The sequence below is a fragment of the Gymnoscopelus microlampas genome, assembly GCF_963454915.1.
Source record: "Gymnoscopelus microlampas genome assembly, chromosome: 21".
In the NCBI taxonomy this organism is placed as follows: Eukaryota; Metazoa; Chordata; class Actinopteri; order Myctophiformes; family Myctophidae; genus Gymnoscopelus; species Gymnoscopelus microlampas.
The window spans coordinates 16307843-16329696 of NC_139958.1; the positions used below are offsets into that span (position 1 = coordinate 16307843).

Here is a 21854-nt window from a genome sequence, read left to right on the forward strand (position 1 = left end):
ATGCTTTTGGCCAAATAGTAGCTTAAGCTATTGTGTTGTGTTGGTTGAACCCCCCCCCCCCCCCCCCTATAAATTATGCATTACTCATCTTTAACGGCTTTCAGCCTCACGTCCCTATACAAAATAGGAAACAAAATTTGAAAATAGCAGATTGGCTATTTTTGTTGTACGACAAAGTATAAAATAGGGCTTAAATGATTGAGTGCACCTAGTATCTCTGCAGCCCCCCTTCTTGCCCTTCTGTTCCTGTGGAATGTCTGCATTCCTGAACTCCTCAGGGCATGGTGTTTTTTTTTTGGGGGGGGGGGGGGGTTAGGTCATTGGAGAAGGGGGTCTTGAAGGTTGAGGTGGAAAGACAAGGAAATATTTTGTCATTCATTTAAATGTGGAAATATGTGTGTGTGTGTGTGTGTGTGTGTGTGTGTGTGTTGATGTTGTTGTAGTAGTAGTAGGCCTGGTGTATTTTTTTGGACTGCTGCTAGGAAAAAAGAAAAATTCTAAACCTCTTGGAGGATTTGTGTGTGTGCGCACATGTTTGTAGTACACATTTTTCTGTGTGTGTGTGTGTGTGTGCGCGCACGCTACCAGACTGCATTCATCACTGATCTATGTGCTGCTTTGTACTGGGATGCCTAAACAGGTCTGGTATGCAGGACTTGTTGCAGCAGGTTACTAGTACTGCCTCTACCGACAGGCATCTCCTGACCTGGCCAATATGTCCCCCACATTCACGCACACACACACACCCGCAATGCATAAACATATACATACATTCACACATGCGAGCCAAGAAAAGACCTGTGCATTACAGTATATAGTACAAAGTACAAACTTTTACTTAACCCCTTTTTGCTCCTATTTGGAGCAAAACATTAAAAAAGAAAAGAAAATGGCAAAAATAGGCAATCTACAAGCTCACAACTTGTAGGTTGCCTATTTCTGCTATTCGTCATGCAACAGAGTATACGGTATAGTGCGTGCCAACGTCTCGTCACCACGGGGGGGCGTGGCATAGTAGCTGCAGACATACTGGTGGGGGGGCAATGTTAAGTCAACCTGTTTATACCCCACAAAGATGTCCGCCGCTACCAAATGACACTTGTTGACGCCCCCTTCAGGATTTTTGGCACACACTATAGGGTTTATTAAGTTACTATTTGCACTGATACTGTAATCGATGTGGTATAGACTTATACTGTAGTTACAGGCATTGCTGGTTTGTTGTCGTCTATGTTACGTCTAATCTTTGCAGATTAAAACAAGTATTCCTGTGGCCGTTAGTTGCAGTAGAGTGGTACATTTCGCGTGTGTCTGTGTGTGTGCATTCATTGTTTGCATATCAAGTTGAGGCACATCATTGTCATAATCCCCGGCGTTCATACGGAGGTGTTGGAGATTTTTTGTTTTTTTTTCTTCCTCTTTTTCAGCTTCTATTTCTGCATGTCTGCTCTCTCTCTCTCTCTCTTCTCACCTTTCTGACCCACCTTTAGCCTTGTTCTTTATTTATTTTCCGACTTTTCATTCTTTTTCGCCAAACACAGAGCTCCGACCCGGCCGCCTTGACCAATGCCACCATTCTGGATGGCAGCGGGGGCGGGCCCGACTGTTCCCTGGCCAGCTCATTGGGCTCTGTGACTGTCTGTCTTCCTTCTGAGTCCTCTCTCACTGACTCTCTCCACACCTCAGCGGTGAGCTTACAGTAGCGGAACCCAGCTATACACAGTAAAATCCTCGGTGTTGGTTTAGAGCATTGGTTCTCAAAGTGGGGTCCGGGGACCCCCAGGGGTCCTTGAGGGAGTTCCAGGGGGTCCCCAGCTAAATGATAGATTAGGCACCAAATGGACCTTTATGGGTCTGTAACTCTGAGAGTGTACAAATGGAACCAAATGGACCCGTTAGGGTCCATTTGGTTCCATTTGTGCACTCTCAGAGTTAAATTGACATAGATTTTACAATATAAATTGCTGTGATAGAAATGTCATTAAATGGGGGTCCGTAGCCTAATGCATGTCAAACTGGGGGTCCTTGAAATTAAAATGGTTGAGAATCACTACTAGAGACGTACACAATCTTCTCTTATGGGGGTCCCTGGCATATCTTTTGAAATGGGGGTCCGCAGGCTAATAAGTTAGCCTGCGGATAAGTTAGAGGTGGTGTAAGTGATATCTTTTTGATCAAATAAGTGTTCAGTAGCTCTGTATTCCGATAGTAATCATTGCTGTAGAGTGTTTGTGCAGTAACAGGATGTCTCCGCATCTCTTCAGCTCTTTAGTAAACAGAGCATACATTTTCATTTTGGGATACAATTGTTATCCAATCAGGCGAAAGAACCCCACAAAGATCATTTATCAGCTTGATTTTCATAGTGTTCCAATTCCAATTTTGTCTGCTGCTCATTTCTAAGTTTCTTCTGCATGAGTTCTTTCTCATGATTAGATGAAATTGGTATCCCAACCTGAAAATGTATATTCTGCGTACTTAATCGATGGAGAGACAGGGAGACCCCTGTTACTGAACAAACACTCTGAGTGTTTGTTCAGTAACAGGGGTCCCCTGTCTCTCCATCGATAGCAATGATTGCTATCGGAATAAAGAGTTATTTAACATTACATATATATATATATATATATATATATATATATATATATATATATATATATATATATATATATATATAGTGACAAATGGTTAAACACCGATCATTTTACTGTGTACTAATCTAGACAAGGAAAGAACAAACAAAATCACTACAGATCATAGTCAAAGATATTGTCCTGCAGTGGTGGAAAGTAACTAAGTACATTTACTTAAGTACTGTACTTAAGTACAATTTTGAGGTATTTGTACTTTACTTGAGTATTTCCAATTTCCAATACTTTTACTTCTACTCCACTACATCTCAGAGGCAAATATTGTACTTTTACTCCACTACGTTTACTTGAAAACTTCAGTTACTAGTTACTTTTCAGATATAAACTATGATATTATGAAACATATATTAACCACTTTAGCCCTATTTTATACCTAGGCTATTTGAAAATATCTAGAAGCTCACAACGCGTCGCATCGTGACGCGTTGTGAGCTTGTAGATCTGCTATTTTCAAATATTTAGTAATTTTACTTTTGGTACTTTAAGTACATTTTGATGCCAATACTTTTGTACTTTTACTCAAGTAAATTTTGAATTCTGGACTTTTACTTGTAACAGAGTATTTTTATATTGCAGTATTGGTACGTTTACTTAAGTAAAGAATTTGAGTACTTTTTCCACCACTGCCTGTTGTAACAGGTAATATAGCCAGTTGTCATGTTGGTATTTGGTGGGCTGCTTTGAGCCTTGCAAAGTGGAAGCTCTTTGGGTCATGACAGAATGATTCATCTGACATCTGGTCATTGTGACTAGACTGCCCATAAATTTGCTCATCTCTAATTATATTTCTTGATGGACTCCTGGTAGGTCCAGATTAGCTTCAATCTTGTACTGAATGTTCTTTTTTGCCAATCGGTGCTATTGCATTTACAAATGATGCACAGCAGCTCCACCCTGTGGCCATATTGGCAGAGAGCTGAAAAACTTACATTAAAGACAGATCTTAAAACGGCAACAGAAATTCAAATAATGTGGAAAAAACTGTACCTATGATATAATTTGGCATTCTCATAAACAATAAATATGTTATATACATGTTGTAAATCGGTGTTTGAGCAGTGTCCACCCCACCCCAACATTCAGAAATTAACCAGTAGTGTAGTTTTTTGATGTCAGGAGTGGAAGAAGTCCACCCTTGTAAATTCACCCAAACTCCATATTAACAAATACAAGGAACAAGGATACATATATCATTCAATATACATTTGATTTCACAGTTAGCTGTAGAGCGCCTTCCAGAGCATTGCAAATATAGCTGCTTTTGAATAGCAGACATTTACAGTGTACTTGTATTGGCCAATATTATACCAAGTACTGTCAATACACTATGTACAACTAGCAACTTCCTCCACTTATGATGTCATGATTCTTCATACCCAGGCAGCTGCTTTGACAGCAGTTATGGAGAACGTTTATCATTTAAAGTAATTTCCATATAATATTTTTAAAGCAACTGATATTGTTGTCTAGATAATATGCACTACTTATATATTTATATATATATAAGTAGTGCAGCTAGACCTCAGCTAGCTGCTGTCTACGTTTAGCCATACTTTGATACTTAAAGCCTGTCCCACCCTTAAGGCTAATTTATACTTAGTTGCCACGCCCCTTTCGACAGATAAACTGAAAAAAAGTGTCACTTTTTGTCAAGCACAAGATAGGAAATATAAATGAGCCTTTAGCAAACACTTCTAGCCCCTCTCCGCTCCCTTACGCCGTGGTTTGTGTCCCTCCTGTCTTCCCGTAGAGCGAGAGTGCGAATGACGAGGGCGGGGAGGGGGAGTACGTCAACCTGTACTCATCCAGCCAGGCCAATGGGGAGCTGCCGCTCTCCTACAGAGTAAGTAGCTGACGCCTCCCATCATTTCAGGATATGAACCAATTGAAATTCAGTGTTATAATGATCAGGAATGGAAACTTTGAGTGAGTATGAGTTAGTCGCCGTTTCGCACCACTTTTCTGTTATGTTGACTAGTGGGAAAGTGAAATGGCAACCTTCTGGTTCACATCTTGAATTGATTGAGTGAAAATGCAATTGGAATGGAGTAGGGCTGCAACTATCGATTATTTTCTTAGCGATTATTCTACCGATCACATTTTCGATCAATCAAATAATATTAAAGCGTTTTTTGTTGTTGTTTTTTACATAACAACAACATTTTTATTATCAACTCAATAAATGTGTCTGATTAACCTCTTGAGGCCTATGTTATACTTTGGTCTACAATGGTGTCACACAAAAATAGTTGATGTACAAGCTTCCAACGCGATGTGTTGTGAGCTTGTAGATTGGCTATTTTCACAATTAAAAAAAATATTTTTGCATCCTCCCCCCCAAAATGCATTTTTTTATTTAAATATATTATTTTATTATTTAGAATCGATTAGTTTGCTTAACTGTTGCACCCCTAGAATGCAGCAAACCCTGAGTAAGCATGACCTGGGAATCAGTGGTTTGCCTGTGAGAGACACGTGTGATGCAATGGTGTCTGTTGAGATGTCCATCCATGTGTCCTTCTGATTGCCTGGCTGGTGATTACTGTCCCCTGACTGTGCTTCAAATATAAAGGCTGAGTTATACTGAGTTGTGTGCGGGTGTCGCACACCGAAAATAGCCAAGCTACAAGCTCACAATGCTCGATGCATTGTGAGCTTGTGGATCGGCTATTTTCGGTGTGAGACACTCGCGCACAACTAGCTATAAATCAGGCTTAACTAGCATTTAACCTTGTTCTGATCTAACACCTGACATGGTACTGCTCCAAGGGGATTCTCAAGGGTTCACTAGTTTTCAATTTTCCAGTAACATTCTCCATAACAGCTTTACTGCCCTGTGCATGGTGTGTGTGTGTGTGTGTGTGTGTGTGTGTGTGTGTGTGTGTGTGTGTGAGAGTGAGAGTGAGAGTGAGAGTGCGAAACAGATACAGAGTGCTGTATACTTGCAAACATGTGTGATTTGATGCAGTGTAGGGGTGTTTGTACGGTGTTTGTACTGGGTGTGTGTGTGTGTGTGTGCGTGTGCGCACCTTTTAACTGGGGTTTGGATCCGTCCTGGTTTTTCCATCTTGTGTTGAGGAAACACTAGATTTTTACACAAGAGCCTTTGATACAATCCCCTCTAATGGTAACGGGCTGACACCTTCATCAAACAGCAGTAACATTTATAAAAAGCATCTAACTTTCTTACCACCAAATGTGTTGCATGAAATCTTGGTGGCTCCTGTGAACTCCTGTGAACGGTAGCCCGTCTTCTTTCTTTGCATGGTGTCCTCCTGACAATACTGACTGGTGGTTTTATGCAATGTGCCGAATTTCATCACTTTTGTCCCTTTTCTCAACCAGGAGACAATCACTGCTGATGATGGACTTCAAGACTCCAGTCCTCAGATGCCCTCTTCCAATAGCAAAGAGGCTTTGGACAAGGAAAGGTAAAGTGAACAAGTTGTCCTAGTAGAAATCACAATGCGTGTGAGTGCACCTGTTTCAGGTTTATGTCTGTTTTATTCTTATAAAAGGCAGATCTACAAGTTCATGATGCGTCGCCCTACAACAGGTTGTGAGCTTTTAGATCTGCTCTTTTCAGTCCACGACACACGTGTCTAACTACGTACTGTATAAACTCACGCTTACGCTTCATTTTTTATCTCAAAACAAGATGTCAGGTAAGCTGTGCTGATAAATGTCCATACTCTGAACAGTATATACTGTATGTTTGATGCTTCAGTATTTTGTGAGTGATTGAGTGATTGCTGATTTAATGATTGACATCTTTATTGACAAAACTGCGTATGCTTACATGTGTTTTAGGAGGCAGAAATCAACAGACTCAGCTGGGAGTGATGAGGAAGAAGTGGATGAACTTTCCCTCATTGACCACAAGGAGATTATGAGCAGAATAACACTAAAACAAGAGGTAAGACCGCCTTTCACAGATACATGCATTGTACATTTGATAAGATATCATATTTTCATCTTTGCAGTACAGCATGACAGGAAACTACAGTCATGCACATTTATTTATACTAGCGAATGCACTCGTTTCCTGTGACGTATTCAATGACATCAGAAAACCCTTAGCTAGTTGCCTTTGCTGCTCTCTGTAGGCAGTCATCAGAAACTGCACCACTGCATGTTAGCCGCTCCACGCAAGCACACACACACACACACACACACACACACACACACACACACACACACACACACACACACACACACACACACACACACACACACACACACACACACACACACACACACACACACACACACACACACACACACACACACACACACACACACACACACAGTCCTTTTCCATTCTCCGTTGGCGCAGTCTGACAGGCAGATGTGTGAGTTTTTCTGGGCAAAGCATGTGAGCGTGTGATTATGTGCAAGATGGTGCTGCTGTCCGCTCTGGAAGGTCAGGAGCAGAGAGACAGCAGAGGACCATGGGACCGGCAAGAGAGAGAGAGGGAGGGGGCGGGGTGTGGGGGATACATAGAGATGTAGCTAATGTGAGCCGTTAAGACTGTACAGGCGGATACGTTGAAGTGATCGTAAGGTTTGATCAGCAGGCTAGTTTCTCTGTGTTTCTGTCTCTGACATCAGTGGAGCTGGTGCAGGGCAGAGGGAGGTGGGGGCTGTCAGGTGGGGGCACTGTAGAGGAGGAGTATGAGGACAGAACAGAGAGAGAGAGAGAGCTGCATTTTGGGCTAGACTGCATTACTGCCTTACATCCCTCCTCATCAACTCCTGCTAACCACTCATCTCTCCCCCTTCCTCTTCATCTGTCCATCTTTTCTTCCATTCTTCCATCCCTACACCTCTGTCTGTCATTTCATTATCTTTGGATTGTCTGTGCCTCGCCCCTGTCTCTCTGTCTTTGTCTCCATCTCTCTCTCTGTCTCTCTATCTCTCTGTCCCCCCCACAGAATGACGATGGTCCTGACGTGCGTGCTGGATCTGGAGATATACTGTTAGTCCATGCCACGGAGACGGACCGCAAAGGTACAGTACAGGGGCTTTATGACTAATAATCTCCTAGTATGCTACTAGTATGTATGCTACTGTGTCTGTGGGTCACTTTCCGGTGTTTAAACCTGTGATATTGAACACAGTGACTGTAATTCCTTTGTACGATTTTGTACAATTTGGGTGTGATTCCTCTTGGGTCCTGGTCTTATCGAAGTGCATCGATCTCTTTTTGGTTCGGTGATTTTGCTCTAGCATGTACGTTCTGGCCTCATATACGTATAATGAAGTGTTTAAAGCTGTATGTGGACGGTTGCATATTTCACCAGAAAGTAATCTGAAAATGTGTTTTTGTTTCTTTTTGACAGATCTTGTTTTGTACTGTGAAGCCTTTCTGACTACATATAGGACGTTCATAAGCCCTGAGGACCTCATTAAGAAGTTACACTACAGATATCCTTTTGTCTCTCTACTGTAGTTAAAAACTAAATCATTTTTCTTAAATGGTAGCCAAGGGGTTGTAAAGATTTAGCTGAGTGCTTATGCTATTTTAATTGAACAGAAATGCATACCTGGGCTTCAGCTATGGTAGCCTAGCTGAACCCAGCTATGCAGTTAAGAGCATGATGAGTCTATATATGCTCTGAAAGATGTGGAGCTGTCCATCGATGTGCAGTATTCCTCCAATCCCTGAGCAGGCAAGACACAGGAAGTGGGATGTCATAAATTAACATTGCACACAATCCTTCCAAACTATCTTTAACACAGAGTCAAATCCTCAGTGTTCATTTAACCAAATGGACCACTTGGTTCCATTTGTATACTGTCAGAGTTACAATTGGATAAATGAACAGAGGACCACAGTTCTGCTGTACCTTGCTCAAAGGCACCAAATTATTGTTGTCAATTGTTGTCTTAACTGCCAATTCTGGTACAACATTGATAAGAGTTCACCCTGTGTTTTCATAAAGAGAATTATAAGCTTTATACTTTGTGCAGATCTCTTTTTTCTGTACACCGAAAATCTCAAGTAATTGGATTCTTACATTTTGTGACCCAATAAATTGTCCTAAAAGGTACACGTTTGCGATTAGATGTTATGTTGTAATGCTTTGGTGTGTGTTCATTCTCCTTGACCACAGAGCACATACACTAGGTTTTGTCACAGTCCAGACACATTCAAGAAGCGAGTCAGCAAAAACACCTTTTTTGTATTGGTTCGCGTAGTGGATGAGCTGTGGTGAGTAATGATCTATGTTTCTGTCCAGAGCTTTTCAAAATATGAGACAATGATGATGGTGGGCTCCAAAGGGTTCCCCAACTTGTAGACAATAAACATTGTACGCAAAAATATTCATAAGGACTGTACAATTTGTTGTACATAACGACAGCAGCAAAAATATACATTTGAAAAAGTGTATTGAAGGGATTAACCAGTTAAGCTCTATTTAATAATTTGTCGTACAATGGGGTTACGCTGCAAAAATAGCCTAGTTACAAGCTTGCAGCAGGTTGCATCGTGACGCGCTGCAATGACATGCCCAAAAATATGGACACCAGGTCAAAAGTGGTTAATTGCCTCATCTCTTTCAATTAAAAGTTTATCTTGAATAACAGATCATACAAGAGGCTACACAGTCACTCATCTATTGAGGCTTAATATTGCTGTGTAATTCAGTTTTGTATTGCAGTAATATTTCTTTCTATGTAGTTTTCTAATGTAGTAATTATCTGGTGGTGCTGCTGGTGCATGTTACACCTTTGTAGTCATACAAATAACTCCTACTGGACACCATTAGTTGGAAGCCTAGCGTGTCACCTATTCAAAGCCATAATTTCAACCCCTCATTAACAGCGCTTGTTTTTTTGGTCCTTTCTTGTCTCCTTACTCCCCTTTCTCTCTCCATGCTTATCTCCTCCCAGTCTGGCGGAGTTGACCGAGGACATCCTGAAGCAGCTCATGGACCTCGTTTTCAGGCTGGTGTGTAACGGCGAGCTCAGCCTGGCCCGTGTGCTTCGCAAGAACATCCTGGACAAGGTGGAACAGAAGAAGCTGCTGCGCTACACCAACTCCCTGAAGCCACTTGCTGCCCGTGGGGTGTCTGCTAGGTGGGGCATTGGTTATAACTTACAGGCTTTTAGGCTCTATTAGTTTGAACTCCAACGTTTTAAAGCCGCAATCCATAACCTTTTTTTGTGATTAAATAATTTATTTTCACCAATCTGTATGGTAGAGTACAGTATGTCAATGCAATATATATATAACACAACTGTTGTGGTTATATTTGATCTATATTTGGTTATGCATGGTTCTATCAGAAATGTTGACCCTGTCTGTGGTTGTGTAAGACCACTACTGGTTGACAAGAGGTATTGCACGAAGCTCAAGTTATCCTCCGCCCAAATGGGCTTTCTGTATTAGCTGTATTAACAGTAGAAATTGTAATCCTCACTCAGAGGACCCAGGTTCAAAACCCATGTAGGACATGAAAGTTACGTATTGCAGCTCTTACCTACCCAAGCCGTGCTACTAATAATATGAATATCATTATGCTGAGTTGCCTGTACCCGGGATCAAACTTGCGATCCTAAGGTGAGCTTTTTACTGACTCAGCTACCCGGGCACATACCCTGTCCCTGGCATTCCATCTATGTATGTCAGCACGCACAAGAAGTTTGGCGCTGATCGGTCGAGTAGTTTGCGAGCTTAGCTGCGGACACAGACACACAGACAGGTACACACATACAGTAGGAATGCTCTTCTAGGCGGCTCGCCGAGATAACTTCTCATATTTGCATGTGTGTTTTTATGCGTCACTACAGGCCTGGAACTCTCCATGACTTCCGCAGTCATGAGATTGCAGATCAGCTCACTCTCCTTGATGCAGAACTCTTCTACAAAATTGAGGTACAGCAGAACCCTTCCTCCTGCACAGTACAATACTTTGTTTTAATTTATCCATGTGTAATTACATTTGGCTACAGGATTTGACTGTGTTTGTGTGACATTATGGAGACTTGCTTGTTTCCTGTGTTTATACGCACTGTACAGTTTTGATATTGTTTCGTTTATTTTAGTTTGGTCTTTTGTTTCCAATGTAACCAACTCAATACACTTGGAAATAAATAAACAAACACACACATAAATAAATAATCACAATCATAATTCATGTGTAGACTGAAGCCTTAGCTTGTAACCCTTGTTACATCACAGTAATAATTTGTTCAGATCCTTTTTTGATTACACAATCAAACAAAACATTTGTATATATGTGTTTTTATATGTATATTACACGTTCATGCAATTGCACTCAACTGTTCCTCACCCTTCTGTTCTTCTTTCAGATTCCTGAGGTACTGCTTTGGGCTAAGGAACAGAATGAGGAGAAGAGTCCCAATCTGACTCAGTTCACAGAGCACTTTAACAATATGAGCTATTGGTAAGACATGGAATCCTCTTCTCCATTGCTGAGGTCCTTGGATTGTTATCATAAATGCCGCACTGGATTGTTGCTATTACTCTTCTGTTAATCTGACATCAAGCTATATCTATGGGGCATTAGACAACATTCAGCCACTAGATGTCGCAATTATACTGTTTACAACATCTCTGTTACATACGGTTTGTTATTTCCCCATCACCAAAGGCAGCAATCATGTAGTCTTAACAATGTAACATGATGGCTGCCTTACAAGAATATATTTAGCATAAAAAGTAATTTTTTGAAAACTGATGATACATTGTCGTCAGCGTACGGCTTACAGAGGTTAACAAACTAATCATTCTGTAGCTTGGACGCCCGACAAAATTATTACAATTATTATTTCAAAATAATATTTTTAGGGGGTGCAATCATTTTATTCCACATGTTTTTAAAAGCTCTGTGGATGTATTAAGTTTTTATTATTCTTAAAAATGTAAAAAATAATTATATATATATATATATATATATGACCATAAAACTATTTCTCTTTGTTCGGCAGGGTGCGATCTTTGATCATTCAACAGGAGAAAGCCCAAGACAGAGAGAAACTACTCCTGAAGTTCATTAAGATCATGAAGGTTAGTCACCACATACTGTACTAATGAATAATTAATAAAGGAGGGAAAAAAAAACATTACGTTACTTTGCCATTTTTGTGTTAACTTTTATTGTCGTCTCATTTTAGCACTTAAGAAAGTTGAATAACTTCAACTCGTACTTGGCAATACTTTCTGCTTTGGACTCAGCTCCCATCCGCAGACTGGAGTGGCAAAAACAGACGTCAGAGGTGAGCCAACAACAACAATTAGTGTGTCACATGTTAGCCTATTAAATATTAAATATTAACGATGAGTGATAAGGATTTTGTGCCTGCCTCCTGCACAGTAAAATCCTAAGTATTAATTTATCCATTCGTAACTCTGAGAGTATACATAGGTAACCAAATAGACCCTTACGGATCCATTTGGTTTCATTTGTATACTCTCAGTTAGGAGGAGTTTCTTGTGTGTGTGAAGGATTGTTTGATAAGGGTTGTGTGCAAATTTAACATCTCACATCTCATTTCCTGTTTGTTCTCTGCTCAGGGATTGGAGGAATACTGCACATTGATTGACAGCTCATCATCTTTCAGAGCATACAGAGCTGCTCTAGCCGAGGTGGAGCCTCCATGCATCCCGTATCTGTAAGTACAGCTGGACAATATGGCAATATTAACCACTTAAACCCTCTATTCTCAGTAAAACACACTTGGACCACCTTTCGCCAAAAAGCGCTCTAAGCTTGTAGATCGGCCATTTTTGGTGAATGCACTACACCATCCTATAACAAATTATAAAATAGGGCTGGTTTAAGTTATGTCTTGTACTGAGTTCATCTGACTTGATGATTTGTTTTCTCACCATCCTCTGCTTCTTCCAGGGGTCTGATTCTCCAGGATTTGACCTTCGTCCACCTGGGGAACCCTGATCTCATAGACGGAAAGGTCAATTTTTCTAAACGCTGGCAGCAGTTCAACATTCTGGACAGCATGCGGCGCTTCCAGCAAGTGTAAGTTAATGAAACTTAAGATGATGGTCGTCTTTTCTAACTATAAAGTAACGTAGATTGATTGATTGAATACTTTATTAGTCACCCCGGTAGCCAAGTGGTGAGGACTCATACCAGTGCAACATTGCCTGATCAAATAAAGGCTTAAAATGCCCCCAAAATAATGTATCACCTGCTATTCATTCTATCCACAGCTGTCAACTACTGTACATTGTTTACCATTACATTTCAACAACAAAAAAACATTTAAGCCTCTGCAGCAATTGCTTGTTATATTCGTAGTCACTAATAAAATATTTAATTGTCTTTGTCAATATCCAGACATTACGAGCTGAAGCGCAACGACGACATAGTCTGCTTTTTCAACGACTTCAGTGACCATCTGGCAGAGGAAGCCCTGTGGGAGTTGTCCCTGAAGATCAAACCCAGGAACATCACCCGACGCAAGACGGACCGCGAAGAGAAAACCTAGGGCTTCCTTCTGGTAACTTCTGCCCTGGGGGGCTCAGAGACTGACCTCCAAACTGTGCTTCATGACACTAACTCCACTTTACTACAGACAGAGTGACAGAGACAGAGGGACACTTGGCTGGGAGCTCATGGGAGAGTACCGAACAAACTACAGTAGACTGGAGAAGAGTGGCCAAAGTTTACAAGACGCTCTGCTGCTCTGGGAGATGACGATTGGGATAACAGTAGCTCCGGAGCATGACAGGGATAGATTCAGTGAGCCTGTGATGCCAAGGAGGACACTACAGAACCGGGGAGGACAGGGAAGACGCTCACCCCTGTCCTCTCCGTTTTCAAAGTGGAACTGCGGTGTGTGAGAGATTGAGGTGAATGGTCCATTAATCCCCGGAGATGCTCCTTTCTCTTCCTTTATGTATGTATGTGCCATTCATGGGTCATCTTCTACACCCCCTCTCCCTCCTGACGCTGAGCTCCTCCGACCTAGGACAACTTGGTCCGTGTTTCAGAGTAGTCTGCCATGAACAATGACGTCATAATGCAGACCACACTGGGAGGAACCGCTGGGGGACATGTGGGGATTTGTACTTGGAGAGGATGACAATGAGGGACTGGAACCTACCATGAGATTTCGTTTTGAAACATTTTGTGTAAAGCCCGTTTTGTACTTCATCGTATGACTAGTGCCGCGCGCCAAGAATAACCACCCTACAAGCTCACAACGCCTCACTTCCGCTACGCGTTGTGAGCCTGTAGGTCGGCTATTTTCGGCGCATGACACCGTCGTACGCCGGAGCATAAATTAGGCATAAGAATCATGTATGGTTATATGTATTATATACAGTGCTCCTTTTGTTCTTAAAAAGGATCTTTATGCTAATGAGAAGAGCTTAGCTTCTCCCAAGTGCCATACGTGTGTGCACTAAAAAAAGCAAAGCAAAAACACAAAAAGAGAATTACTAAAGATGCTGTGATCTATGTTATGTCATACTGAATCATTGTGTGCCATGTTCGAGTATAGAGAACCATCAGGCAATCAGAATCATGTCCCAGTTGTTTCAGTATGAAGGTGAGTGAGAGACTGAAGTCCTAGGACAGCTATTCTCAACCTGTGGGCCCCCAAATAATTGTCAAAACACTAAGATTTTAATGATGTAACATTAATATCGTGATACACTACCAATAAATAACTTTAAGTTCTCGATCGATCATTAAAAGAAACACTCTGAAAATGCACGTGGCCCACCTCTCAGACCACTTATCACGGTTTAAGTGGTCAGATGGGTGGGCCGTGAACACCTTCGAGATTTTCAAGTGGGCCCTGATCCAGAAAAGGTTGAGAACCACTGTCCTAGGAGAGCTGTGTGTTTGTCATTCCATAATGTGCTGTTGTAATTCATTTTTATTCCTCTTTAGGAAGATTCTCCCACCCAACACACTACACTGTATTCTCAAAGTCCCAATAAAACCGCTCCGTTTCTATACATACAGTACACTGTAGGTCTGTCGCGTCCCTCCAATCATTTGCTGATATTTTGCTTTAACCCATTCAAAACTGGAACGCATCTGTGTAACCACTATTTTATACTTTGGCGATTCAGAAATAGCAGATATACACGCTCATAGCCGAGTGCCACACTATGAACTTGTAGATCTGCCATTTTTGAAAAATCTTGAAATATATATATCTTTTAAAGCAAACCTTTTTAACTCAAATCTCTTCTTCAGGGGAGTCCCTGGAACAACATATTTTGAGATGGGGGCGCTTGACATGAAAAGGTTTGAGAACCACTGATTATAGCAACATTTTTTTTTCTCAAAAAACTGCTAAGATTTAGAAGACATTTGTAGAATCCCCAGAAGCAAAGCTTTGAGTTACAAATGTTCGCTTTAAATTTACGATTTTTCAAAAAATAGCAGATCTACAAGCTCATAGTGCGGTGCCACACTATGAGCTTGTATATCTGCTATTTTTGAATAGCCGGTCTTAATGGGTTAACTCTGCTGTAACCGATATTATCATAACTCACACCTTGCCATTGATAGTGAAATATTTTATTGTGATATGATCAGTGGGAAATGGATTTAACAAAAACAAAAATTAAGGCATTTTTGTTTTTTCATAGAAACTAGGTCTAACACTGCAACAACAAAATGATTGACCTACTGCATGTGATAATTTTACACAATGAAAATATGTAAAGCACATAAGTTGTGCATGTGGGTTTATACACTACTAGGTATAAACTATTAAACAAAAATGAATATAAACAAGTCAAATTTGATGTGCAAAGCCAGGAATAAATTAATAACTAATTTAAATAATTGTTCTTAAAATATAACTCATTTAAATAATTGTTCAAACCTATTATATCGCCCTCAAGTTCAGAAACGGATGTAGCCATACCACAGCTGGTAATAAATATACATATACTGCATGTCATGGAAGACAGTAACTTGCCAAAACTGACTGTTTAAAGGGGGTAAGTGATATTCATTTGTAAAAGAAAAACATTTTCTTTTTTTTACGTTAAAGCTCTATATTGTAATTCATTGATATAAAGAGTTTGTTCCGTGACGACGTCTCCCCAGCTCTTTAATAAACAAAATATGTCTGGGATACCAATTTTAGCGAATCAGGAGAGCGAACCGCATATAAAGTTAATTTATCAGCTTACATTTAATTTACAGTGTTCCAGTCAAATTTTGGTGGGTTATATGATCACAATTGTGCTCGCTTGCCCTGTATCCTGTATGACTTCTCTCTCCTGATTGGGTAAAATTGGTATCCCAACCTGAAAATGTATTTTGATTCCTTAAGAGACAGGGAGACCTGTTACTGAACAAAAACTCTATAGCAATAAGTCGGAATATAGAGCTATTTAACATTTCTTTTAAAAATAAAATCTAACTTAACACCACCTTTAACTGTTAATGATTTATCAACGATTTCATAAAATGGATTATGAAAATATTGCAGCCCTTGGACACTGGACTGTGGAAGAAAAAAGGAGCTGAAGAAAGTAGGACGGATACCCAATCACTGACCCAAACCCACCAGTCAACCTATCAGTAAGTCCCAGCTCTCACTCGTCCAGGTTCAGTGGGGACGGCTGCTTGGCTCCAGTAGGACCCTCTTTCCAGTGAGGTTGGAAGTTCCATTCTGAAGGTCTTGCTCAGAAATGGACCGTTTAAGTGTCCGTCCATGGCCATTGCCGCTGGACCCTCGCTGCCACTTACAGATGTCACCGTTAAGAATGTCCTGGATGTGCTGAACGATGAGGTTGATGGCCACTGGGGAGATTAAAATTTATTTTAAAAAAAGGAAAAAAATATTTTTCATAGTGAACCACTTAAAAAGGCTATCTCGGCTCCTGTGTATTTTTTTTTTTCTACTATGTATTTTTGGTCCAATGCTGTTTTCAAAGGCAGACAACAAATGTCAACGAGGTCGCGATGACCTCGTTGACATTTGTGAAATAATAAAACATTTTACAATTGTCACATAAAAAGACATACCAAAATACGTCTGGTTGAAAGTGGTCAAAAGTGAAACAACTTACCCATGTTGTCAACTCCTCTTGGAATAATAACATCTGCATACTTCTTGGTCTGGGGACAAAGACAGCATTATTTGACACAGACCAGTGAAATGATAGATACTGTAGGTCACTAGCCAATCATTTATTTATAAGCACAGCATTATAAAACTGGATACATACGGGTAAACAGAACTCCTCAAAGGCAGGTTTGACGAAGGTGGTGTACTGAGTGAGAATCTGCTCCAGGTCGCGACCTCTGGTCATATCTCGTAGAACTACAAAGACATAATCAATCCAGAGTATTGATACTAGATCCCGACCGATATATCAGCCATTAGCCTATTTGTCTTTTTTGATTACATCAGTATTAGCAAATGTGTCCCAATTTTTTAACCATTTTCAAATTGGCATTCCTATTTTGGGCATGTCATGCTATAGGCGAATATTTTCAAAGGTTTTCTAAACATGTCACAAATAGCAGATTTACAGGTTCACAATGCATCGTGACGTGTGAACTTGTAGACTATTTAGATTCATTATATAAATCAAATCGGGATCGGACCCAAAAAAATCTTGCATCGGTCGCTCCAAGTGATCAATGTCAGTGAAGGTTTGTGTTGTGTTGTGTTCTGTGTTTGTGTGACAGTAATACCTCTACGAGACAGCCTAACATCAGAGTCTGTGTCCACAAACAGCTTCATGTGGAACATGTCACGCACTTTCTGCGTGTAGAAGACAAGGATTCCCTCAAAGAGGACCACATCTGCAGGGTAAACTGTGATCTTGTCCTCCAGTCTAGAAGCATGCATACAGTTTTCACACAAATCAAAATGCTGAGGCTTCTGTGAAATATGAAAGAATAAGTATTTCTCTCTCTGGTGGTAATGCACGTGGACTTGACCTTCTTACCTGGAATGAGTGACGAAGTCATACGTTGGAACTTCAACCACTCTCCCCTCCACAATGTCCTTCAGCGTTTTGTACATCAAATCATTGTCAAATGCATCTGTAACAAACCACAGCAGATAATTAAATTAGCCCCTTAAAACCCTAGCATCCCTATTCTGGGGCCAAACAATCTGTGTTGTGAGCTTGTAGATTGGCAATTTTAAGACAAAGTATAGAGCCCTGAAGGACCCTGGTCAACTAAGTATTTTTGGTTTAAGTCAGTGGTTCTCAAATTGGGGTCCAGGGAGTCAGGGATCCCATTGAATTACAAATCCGAAATAGAAAGTAGAGTTGGATTGGCCACACCCTCAGAAAACCTGCAACAAACATCACCCAAACATGCCCTGAAATGGAACCCCCAAGGGAAAAGGAAACAAGGTCGCCCCAGGAACAGTTGGAGAAGAAGTGTGGAGGCAGAAATATCAGAGAGTGGGCTCAACTGGGGAGATCTCGAAAGAACCGCTAAAAACCGAGTGAAATGGAGGACATTTGTCAACGGCCTATGCACCCTTGAGGAGCAAAGGGCTTAAGTCAAGTAAGTCAGTGATAAAGTGCACATTTTATTTATGTTCAACTGAACAACTGCAATGACATTTTGCCTACCTGGGTGGTCAAAGTTATATTGTCCCTTTGCTGCCTTTGCCTTCTGGTCTGGGACCAGCACCCTGTAGAAACTGTCCTGGCTTACGATAGCCACCTTCCTCTGGCGGTGGTCTACCTTGTGCTGACCCAGAAGCTCCATGATCTTGGCACATACTGTGGACTGTGATAAATTGCTTATTTTACTGAATAACCGGCAGTAGTTCATGCATCTCATTGTGAAACATTACTTGATCATTATACTAAACAGAAAATAAAACACTTATGCAAGTGACTGTAAGAAAATGTAAGAGGAAGACTGCATTTGAATTACCTGTTCAGCCAAGTCAAAATTATTTTGTATAGCTCATTTCATATCAATTATCTCAATGCTTTTCCCAATATGATCCATCCACACACACACACACACACACACACACACACACACACACACACACACACACACACACACACACACACACACACACACACACACACACACACAGTAAGTAGCTGTAGTATATTTGGACCCCATAGCATTTTTAAAACATTTCCCTACCGCATAGATTACCAATACTATGAGCCCAGTGGCCTTGTGGTTTGAGCTGTCCACTCTAAGATTGGACTATGGTACCCAATGCCTCCCTGTTTGGCACCGAGTCAGCATCAAGGGTCGGACTGGGGTTAAGTCCCTATGACACACTAGCATCATGTTCAGGGGGTGTACTTGTTGTTGAACTTCAAACTGTCTCACTGTCAAGGAAATGGGAGATAGGCTCAGCCTCAGGATACCTAAGGAAACAAACTTACATGACCTATAGCCACATGGCTCGGGATACCCAAGGCTACAAATGTACTGTATTTATAGGGAGCCAGTTAAGTGATCTAAGTATAGCAGAATTCTGGCTGCAGCATTTTGAGTGAGCTGGTCTCTTCCAACAGCAAATAGCAGGTCATTACAGTAATCCAACCTTTTGGAGATGAATCCACAAAGCAGTTCTTCAGAGTCATACTGAGGCAACAACTTGGGATGTTTGATCATTTTGGAAATTAAGATCCAGTAAGTTTAACTGACACCGATATTGACTGGACTAGTGGAAAACAAGCAGATTGCTTGTAGTTTGCTCATAGATGATGATATAATAATGTGATATAAAGCAGGGGTCTTCAACAGGGGGTCCTCAGAGTTACTACAGGGGGTCCACCAAATCTTGGTATGATAGGGAACATTAGCCAAATATAGCAGATCTACGAGCTCACAGAGAGCTTGTAGATCGGCTATTTTCGGAAAGTTGGTGTAGAGGGGAAAAAGAGCAGACCAAGTACAGAGCCAACGGTCAAGTTGACTAAAATATTGAGGGATTAAAAGGTAAACCGTCTGAAAATATACATTAGCATGAATCCAACCATTTATGAAATCTATTAAAAAGTTTAATCTGCAACACAATTTTACACAATAAAGGGGTCCCTGCTTCATCTCCTTGGCCTGAAAAACGTTGAAGACCCCTGATTTGAAAGCAATAGACCTGGACATCAAACGTTCACCATTAAAGGAAAAGGGGGGCGTTTCTGACAACTATTTTGACAGCTAGCAGGAAGCTAGCCGTTGAAGCTAACGCTAACCACCGTTAACACTCACCTTGCCACTAGCGGTTCCTCCACTGACCCCGATCAGAAAGGGACGGTGTCGTGGCCTCTCCACCTCTACCAGAGGTCCGAGAGAAGCCATCTGAGGACGGATGACAGGGGGGACAGAGGACAGGGGACAGTCACCACGCACTGACTTGTTGTGGAGAAGTAGAATAGCTTCCTTCTCTGTGCTATTTTCAACAATTTAATCATTCACGCGAGATTTCGGTACTCCTCGGACATGTGACATGTGTCATGTGACATGTTCCCTAAAACAACAAACAGCAATGACAGCATGATATGGATGGATATCAGCAGCACCAATACCACAATGTAGAAATACTCTGTTACAAATAAAAGTCTGTTTCTCTAAAAAAAAAAAAAAGAGTAAAAGTACAAAAGTATTCGCATTAAAATATACTAATAAGTACTGAAAGTATTTGAACTCATTTGGCAGAATGTCCCATTTCACAAGTTTCCAAATGCTTTGAAAATAGCAAATCTCAGAAGCTCGTAAATGCGTCGGCGTTGTGAGCTTGTAGATTTCAAATTGCCTAATTATGCATAGGGCTGAAGTGGTAATAATGCATGTTTTGTAATAATAATAATACAAATCTACAAAGTAACTAGTAACTAAAGTTTTCAAATAATTGTTGTGGAGTAAAAGTACAATATTGTCTCTGAGATGTAGTGGAGTAAAAGTGAAAGTATTACAAATTGGAAATACTCCAGTACAGTAATAGTACCTCAACATTGTACAGTAAATCTTAAGTACAGTACTTGTTACTTTACACCAGGGGTTTCCAACTGGTGGTCCGTGGACCACTGGTGGTCCGTGGAGGTATTGCATGTGGTAACTGATCATGCATTCAGTAATGTAGGAAAGTGAAGACTTCACAGTCCCTTGTGAAGTTCTGGATGAGTTGTCAGGTAGAATTCCCAGAGCTTACTGTAAAAGCTATGTATTTTACCTTTTGTAACTACGTATCTCTGTGACAGTAGTATTTTCATGCTGGCAGAAGAATACTGTATGTACAGGGCAAAGTTCCAGCCAGAAAATGACATGAGACATGACATTACAGTCATTTAGCAGACGCTTTTATCCAAATCGACTTACAATAAGTGCATTCAACATAGGTAGGGAAGGAAACTACTAATCACCAGAAGTCTTAAGTGCATTCTCTTCTAAAACAAGCAACTAAGAGTGTACCTATAGCGCTACGGTAACAAATGCAATATATCAGCTACCTACTTTCTTAAAGAGATGAGACCAATAGGAAAATCAAATGAGCAAGAGCTAAAACAAAAGTGTATCGAATAAACAAGGTCCAATAAAACAAGAGCTTGTACAACTAGTTAACAAGTAGGCAAGGCAAAGAGGAAGGATAGTGTTTCCTGAAGAGGTGGGTTTTCAGCCTGCGGCGAAAGATGGGCAGTGACTCTGCTGTCATGACATCAGTGAGGAGTTCATTCCACCACTGTGGGGCCAGAACAGAAAAAAGCTGTGACCGTGTCGATCGGCCAGAAGGACCACTGAGCGACGAGGCAACCAGTCGCCCCGAGGCGGCAGACCGAAGTGGTCGGGCAGGGGTGTAAGCCTTGACCATAGCCCGGAGGTAGAGCTGTTCCTTTCACTGCCCTATAGGATGCGAGCCGCTACAGGGAGCCAGTGTAGGGAATGGAGAAGGATAGTTGACTCCACTATAGCCAAGAAGAGATAGACATGGACATGGTCATAAGAAACAGTTCACTCAATGACCTGGTGACCTAAGATGACGTCGGTGTTGTTGACAGCAGTTACTGGGAAGAGGTCAAGAACTTCCACAGAAAAGGGAGAAGAGGAAGTGTACCGGATTGCCTTAGTTATCATTATTAGGAAATGTGCCCATGTAATAGGGTGTTGCTCACTCATATATAAGTTACAAATCAGTATATCAGTTAATATGAGTTTAATATAGAAGGCTGGACAAAGTAAGAGACATTCTCAAAAACACTCAAAAAACGCTCTGCTCACTAGCATAATATTTCAG

At 41.0% G+C, this 21854-nt stretch overlaps 2 protein-coding genes across 14 annotated transcripts in view; one reads left to right on the forward strand and one right to left on the reverse strand.

Annotated features, from left to right (window-relative positions):
- Nucleotides 1-14626, forward strand: part of rapgef1b (Rap guanine nucleotide exchange factor (GEF) 1b) — a 61258-nt gene extending 46632 nt beyond the window's left edge. For 9 of the 13 annotated variants that reach the window (XM_084046964.1, XM_084046971.1, XM_084046970.1 and 6 more), the window contains 15 exons: nucleotides 1542-1688; nucleotides 4402-4494; nucleotides 5997-6082; nucleotides 6462-6567; nucleotides 7586-7661; nucleotides 7994-8078; nucleotides 8773-8865; nucleotides 9549-9734; nucleotides 10449-10533; nucleotides 10971-11065; nucleotides 11610-11688; nucleotides 11796-11897; nucleotides 12196-12293; nucleotides 12530-12658; nucleotides 12980-14626. In XM_084046964.1, coding sequence (XP_083903090.1) covers nucleotides 1542-1688; nucleotides 4402-4494; nucleotides 5997-6082; nucleotides 6462-6567; nucleotides 7586-7661; nucleotides 7994-8078; nucleotides 8773-8865; nucleotides 9549-9734; nucleotides 10449-10533; nucleotides 10971-11065; nucleotides 11610-11688; nucleotides 11796-11897; nucleotides 12196-12293; nucleotides 12530-12658; nucleotides 12980-13130 — 1611 coding nt within the window. In that variant the 3' untranslated portion in view covers nucleotides 13131-14626. The remainder of the gene's footprint in view (nucleotides 1-1541; nucleotides 1689-4401; nucleotides 4495-5996; nucleotides 6083-6461; nucleotides 6568-7585; nucleotides 7662-7993; nucleotides 8079-8772; nucleotides 8866-9548; nucleotides 9735-10448; nucleotides 10534-10970; nucleotides 11066-11609; nucleotides 11689-11795; nucleotides 11898-12195; nucleotides 12294-12529; nucleotides 12659-12979) is intronic. The other 4 variants (XM_084046965.1, XM_084046968.1, XM_084046966.1 and 1 more) reach the window with 2 other exon arrangements.
- Nucleotides 14627-15165: 539 nt separating this feature from the next.
- On the reverse strand, nucleotides 15166-20015 carry uck1 (uridine-cytidine kinase 1). Its single transcript, XM_084047451.1, has 7 exons — nucleotides 19835-20015; nucleotides 18220-18379; nucleotides 17578-17674; nucleotides 17321-17463; nucleotides 16849-16943; nucleotides 16690-16738; nucleotides 15166-16420 (listed from the first exon to the last, which is right to left on the reverse strand). Exons 1-7 carry the CDS (start codon nucleotides 19922-19924, stop codon nucleotides 16227-16229), a joined length of 828 nt encoding a protein of 275 aa, XP_083903577.1. The 5' UTR covers nucleotides 19925-20015; the 3' UTR covers nucleotides 15166-16226.
- Between the last annotated feature and the right edge of the window lie 1839 nt (nucleotides 20016-21854).

Excerpts from the sequence above, each read along its gene's own strand:
- uck1 (XM_084047451.1), bottom strand. The coding sequence starts at position 19,924 with ATGGCTTCTCTCGGACCTCTGGTAGAGGTGGAGAGGCCACGACACCGT. Across the intron at positions 16,944-17,320 it reads TGTTAGGCTGTCTCGTAGAG|TTCTACGAGATATGACCAGA; the intron begins GTATTACTGTCA and ends ATGTCTTTGTAG. Across the intron at positions 16,421-16,689 it reads AAGAGGAGTTGACAACATGG|TGGCCATCAACCTCATCGTT; the intron begins GTAAGTTGTTTC and ends TAATCTCCCCAG.